The following is a 5,519-nucleotide window of genomic DNA, read 5'->3' on the forward strand; positions in this document are numbered from 1 at the left end:
TTGGGAACCAGACGAAATTTTACCTTTTTACTGCAGAAAATCAAGTCGGCATAATGACGAATACGGACCGCAAAAGAGCATCCTCGGGCACAAGGCTTCATAGGCTGAGCTTGCTGCCCAAGTTGATGATTGGCAAGGCAAAGAAGCAACCGGGTAGGTACCATGAGAAAGTTTCTAGAGGATTTGCCTCGCAAGTGCTCTCGAGCCCCCCCCCAGGTTTGACATATCGTGATACTATCGGAGTAGATAGAATACTAAGTCTCCCTGGCGTCGAACAAAAAAAGTGACAGAAAGCGCCGAGAGCAAAGACAGTATATATCCGCCAGAATGGCCACTGAAATCGAACACACCTGCCGACATACAGAGCGCTTACCCAATGTTGCCCAGCTCAAGGGGGCTCGCGCCACCACGGCCATCCTCGGCAAATTCCATGAGTCCAACCATTTTCAACGTGGGAGGCCCAGAGAGGATACTCGTGCCAGAGTCTGCAGGACGCCGCAATAAACGTGCCAGCTGGGGGATTTTTCTGAATCCGAGGAGAGCGGCACCCAAGTCGCCTCAGCATCGTGAGCTGGGAGATTCAGATGTGGCAGACATGGACAGAATGACGGCCAAAGTCGAGGCGAGACTCATCGCCATACAAGGTGACAAGACTGACTTCTTCCGGAGGGGAAAGGCAGGCCGGCCATCACCTCGGGTAGTGTCATCAGAGAGTTGGGACAGCGACGCTCCAGCTCGGCCGGATGGCCACACGCCGACCCCGACAATCAATACCCCGATAGAGCGGGCGAGGCAACAAAATCGTCACACTGTCCACTTGGACATGACCTACGGCAGCAAGACAATAGGAAACGGGCTCCTGTTGAGATCCGAGCCAAGCGAACAAGGGCGGATCGTAACCCAACAAGCTGCCGTGACCTCGAAAGCAGTCTCGGACTCGGTGGTCACCATCACTTGCACAGAACCGACGTCTTGCTACACCTATGATAGCTCCAGCCCGTCGGGGATGCCTGCGGCAATGGAGCCAGTGCCGAGTATTCCTCCGTCACAAGGACGCTCGGAGTTTTTGGATCCCGCGCTCTTGTTCTTTGTTCCCCGAAACAAGCCCGTTACGCGTCATAACCTCGTCACCAAGACTAGCATCATTAGACATCACGAAGACACGGCGTCGCCCGTGGGTACCACACTGTGTGCACCACCTACCACAAAGAATCTTCCTCAGGCTTTTGAGCTGGAGGCCACACCCATCAGTCCTTGCGGATCGGAATCCCGCAGCAAATCGTCCTCTACGACGGTTTCCCCTCTGGAGAACGAGCCCGGGGATACCCTTCCAGAGCTGAACGTTCCGGGACCGCCGGAGACCAGGGGTGCCGATATGGGGAGCGGCGGCATGCCCGAGGTTGGTCTGGGCCAGCCCTCGGCGCCATCGTCACTTTACTCAGCCGACGAACACACGCTGGTGGATGGAGGTGAAGAAGAGGCGGCAGCGGAGGCGGCAGTAGGGCTCGGCATCCATAAGGAGTCGACGCTAGTCAAGCTAGAACCTATGTACCACAACGCCATCAAGGCTCGGATCATGACGAACAGTCCGACGGGCAACACGGCATGCGACGCATGGCTAGTGCGATCTCGCATGTTCCAGCTGGGTGGTTCGCCCATTGTGGCCAGTTCGCCAGTGCACGAGGCTGATAGGTTCCTGTCGCCAGCGCTGGCCTAGTGTTGATGGGGGGAGATTGGTCGTGCGATTTTTTTGATCTTTTTATGCCTCGCGGGGCTGTAGTTAGGCTGTTCTTTTAGGCCAAAATTTTTTGAGTTTGCTGTAGCGCGTCCTATCTTTGGGCGTCCGTCTGATTTTTCAGCTGTCGTAGGGCGGCGTGTCTTTGTTTCTCACTCTAGCTTTCTTTCCCGTACCACATGCATGTCATCTAAAGCCATCATCCAAGATGTTGGGACGAACTACCAGACAGTAGACTTAATTGAACATCAGCCTGCAACACTGCCTTTTTTTTTTTCTTCTTTTTTTTTCCTCACTGTATGAGCCAAACGGCTTCGCTTGGCAAGCGTAAAATGGCAAATAAAGTTGTTATAGGGGCGAGTTCTCTCGATAAAAAATTGAATTAAACCAGCCAACAAATGCGACCCGAAATACCGGACTTAAACGAGCTGAAGGCAGTCGGCTCGCACCGAGAAGATCCAAATGCCTTGCAGCAAGCCCCCCCTCGTGGCGTAAGCCGCAGCCAGCTAAAAGGGAAAGGGATGAAAATGCGCCAATGTGGCGTACAAGCATATATACACATGGGGCTGGGCGACGCATTTATCCCTTTTTGGTACCTTTTTTCTAGATTGCTCCGGCAGGTTGTTCTAGATTCAACCAAGAAATCGGAGCTTGCGCAGGTACTCGGTTACCGACCGACATTGGCTGGATGCTGCTCATTGGTGACGTGCCGATGGAATTCAATAGATCATGCCGCTTCTACCAGGTAATAAAACTTGGGTGCTAAGGTACCAAAGAATCCAGGCTTCGCATTACGAACATAACTGGGCTTTTTTTTTTTTTTTTTTTTTTTTTTTTTTTTGACATGTGCACCGCCTCTCGGATAGCGAGATTACTGCATATACTAGACTCTAGCACTGCACGTACCTGCATTTTCGTTTTTTTCCCCCCCCCGTTAGTGGGCAGGTGGCAATCTGTGCAATGCTTGCATTGCTGAGTAACACAAAACAGCCAACACCAAAAACCGCCGTTGGACCGGCATGATGAAAGCAATTTGGGAGCGAATACGAGCATTGACGGACTGGGCTTCCTTACTCGGAGACTCGGGAATCTTCCAGGCTTTTGTTTTTTTATTTGATTTTTTCAACTCTAGCCCCTGTCTTCTCACAATGGAAAAGATGCTCAATTGTGCCCCTAAAGAAAAACAAAAAAAGGCCCGTACGATACGGGGGAGGGGGTTTCTCGCCCTCAGTTCTTAGCACAAATCGGAAGACTTGTTGCACGACCCACGGTGGCCACGCATCCCTAATGGCTCAAAGCAAAAAGCTGAAAAACAAAGTCGAGTAGTCGGACCCAGTTACCGGTCCCGCGCAGCTGTGTGCTATTTTTGAATCGATCGATCTTCGTCGGCCTTTCGAGATGATTTACATTCCATTGGAGCGATGTGACGATTTATGCATACCTAGTTCGTATACTTGTCATAGCACAGCGTAGCGCATCGGGTGTGAAGTCGGAACTTTCAAGTGCCGGTAGTTTTGGTTTTTGATTTTTTTTTTTTTAAATTATTAATTTTTATAGCACTTGGTGGTACTTGATATGTGGTTGCGTTCTACTTAACTGCAAGCACTATAGGGCACAGTCGATCACAACACTAAAATGTTTTCAACAAAGTAACTTTTCAAACCCAATACGTATGCCATTTCTATTTCACATGGCAAAAAAATAATCGACCCAAAAACTCTCCGCAAGGGAGAAGGCAACGATTTTCAGGGGCCTTGCAAGCAGATTGGCTCGGCGGGCGGGGTGAGCTCATAGGAGGGTGGGGCTTTCCGTTGAGCGTGACTAGTGACATAGTACATAAACCGGTTCCGTGTCACACTGTTTGCCGCGCTGTGCAAGAAGCACGCGAGCAACATCATCACTACAGTGATTTAATTTCTTGCCTTTACGAACTTGGCACCAAGTCTGCCGCTCTGGACCTGATCCAGTCTTTTTGGTCCCTGAGCTTGGCTGCGCCTGCGGATCCACATTTTTTTCAATGCTCTTGCAACACGGCACTGCATTCATAGCTATGTAATGGTAGGAATCCTGTACTGTAACTGTAGTAAGCTAGGCCCTTCCCTGCGCATCCCTCGTTCGGATCACCTCATCATCAACCAAATAACCCGGCTTAAAACACGACTTGGCATTGATGCAACCCCTTGAGCTTGTGGATAAGTCAATTGACGTCGATAGGGAAGGATGCTTTGACACAAAATAAATTGATAAAAAAATAAGAAGAAACGAAAAACACGTCGAAAAACATTGTGGACACAATATGACGAGATAGCCGTATGTTTCTGTCTGTCTGCTGCTGACAATCAGACAGAAACGGCCAGCAAACAGAGGCGAAAAAGAAACAAAGAAAAGCAATGGGGGTGTAGATTTTCTGTGTGAAATTCCAACGACTCCGTTTTTGTTTTGCGGCTAGAGGATTCTTCTTTGGTTTCCCGCAGCCACCGGCTTTGTTACTTACTGTTGTAGTCCGACAAAGTCGACATCCACTTTAGTTTTTGCAGGTTGGTTTGAGGTTGGCCAGCTTTTCGTTTGTACCCCTTGTTCCTTGTTGGTTGTCGTCAGCGTTCCAAACCACCCCCGAGGGGCCGAAACGGAGATCAATGTTTTTTTTTTTTTTTTTTTTTTTTTTTTTTTTTTTTTTTGTTCATTTTCATCATGACAGATTTGTTCACTTGTCTAATTAGGTACCTAACTACCTGGTTACAGTAACATACTTACTTACCTTACTACCTTATGCTATCTAGGCCAATTGTAGTAGGTACATGTCCAAGGTACCTCTCTAATACCCACATTACGTTTACCTGTCTGTCGTGCCTGCCCTGAACACATCACCTCATTCACCGTGTACAATCGCTTTTCTCAGACCTGGGAACGGGCTGGTTCTCCATCTTTGTTTGCTTGCGTTGCTTTGCTTTCCCCCTCTTTCCATCTATTGTATCCCCACCCCGTTTACAAAAGCCGACCCAACCAGGTTTACAGAGGACACCGACTTGTCTTCACCGCTCCAACCGGGACCCCTTGTCACGCTCTTTCAGCCAAAAAAAATCACCGTTGCATTGTTTCCGCCGTACATATTCATACATGTTCTGCATCAACACCGCTGCTTCTTGTTAACTTTAGTTGGGCTCTCATCTTGACTAGAACGAGCTTGGCATGATAAAGCCCAAGCTGAGCTGTCATCTCTTTCCGAGCCCAAATTGACCTGACCTGACCTTTACCTGACCTTTACCTGACCTTTACCTGACCCGACCAGACCAGACCCCTTGCGCCAAGGGCTAGTCGCACGCACCCCCTCTTCCTCATCAGCCTCGTTATTTCACCTTTCTCCAACCGGCGCCCGCCGACCTACTTTAGTTCGCCATCTTGGATCTTACCCTAGCGTCCGAGCTCCCTGGTGATTTGGTTCTTTCTGAAGCTTCCCTCACTTCACACAAACCCACACACAGACATTCACACAAAGAAAAGAATAAAGCTCACCCTCGTGTTCCACCGATTCCTCGTTTATTCTGCAGCAAACGCTTTTCTCGTATCTCATTAGCTACTCACTGCTATTATCACTACCACTTTCTGCCTGTTAGTCAGTCAGTCAGGCAGTCGATTCTTCGGCCTGGACAAACTGTACATACATATATGGACCCTCTTTCCCCTCTCGCTTGTCTTCAGAACTGCGGACCACCACCTTAGGTTTTAAAACTCCCGACACCGATATTTGCCATCACCTGGGTAAAAAAAAAAAAAAAAAAAAAAA

At 49.1% G+C, this 5,519-nt stretch overlaps 2 protein-coding genes across 2 annotated transcripts in view; one reads left to right on the plus strand and one right to left on the minus strand.

Annotated features, from left to right (window-relative positions):
* PpBr36_01047 (uncharacterized protein) overlaps positions 1-1,717 on the plus strand; it is a gene marked incomplete at both ends in the record, with an annotated part of 4,119 nt that extends 2,402 nt beyond the window's left edge. The window contains one exon of the mRNA XM_029888236.1: positions 251-1,717. Within this exon, the coding sequence (XP_029751614.1) occupies positions 251-1,717 (1,467 nt within the window). The remainder of the gene's footprint in view (positions 1-250) is intronic.
* Positions 1,718-5,121: 3,404 nt separating this feature from the next.
* The window catches only part of PpBr36_01048 (uncharacterized protein), a gene marked incomplete at both ends in the record, with an annotated part of 934 nt that continues 536 nt past the window's right edge, over positions 5,122-5,519 (minus strand). Inside the window, one exon of the mRNA XM_029888237.1 lies at positions 5,122-5,162. Within this exon, the coding sequence (XP_029751622.1) occupies positions 5,122-5,162 (41 nt within the window). The remainder of the gene's footprint in view (positions 5,163-5,519) is intronic.

This window comes from Pyricularia pennisetigena, chromosome 2, assembly GCF_004337985.1.
Source record: "Pyricularia pennisetigena strain Br36 chromosome 2, whole genome shotgun sequence".
Lineage (NCBI taxonomy): Eukaryota > Fungi > Ascomycota > Sordariomycetes > Magnaporthales > Pyriculariaceae > Pyricularia > Pyricularia pennisetigena.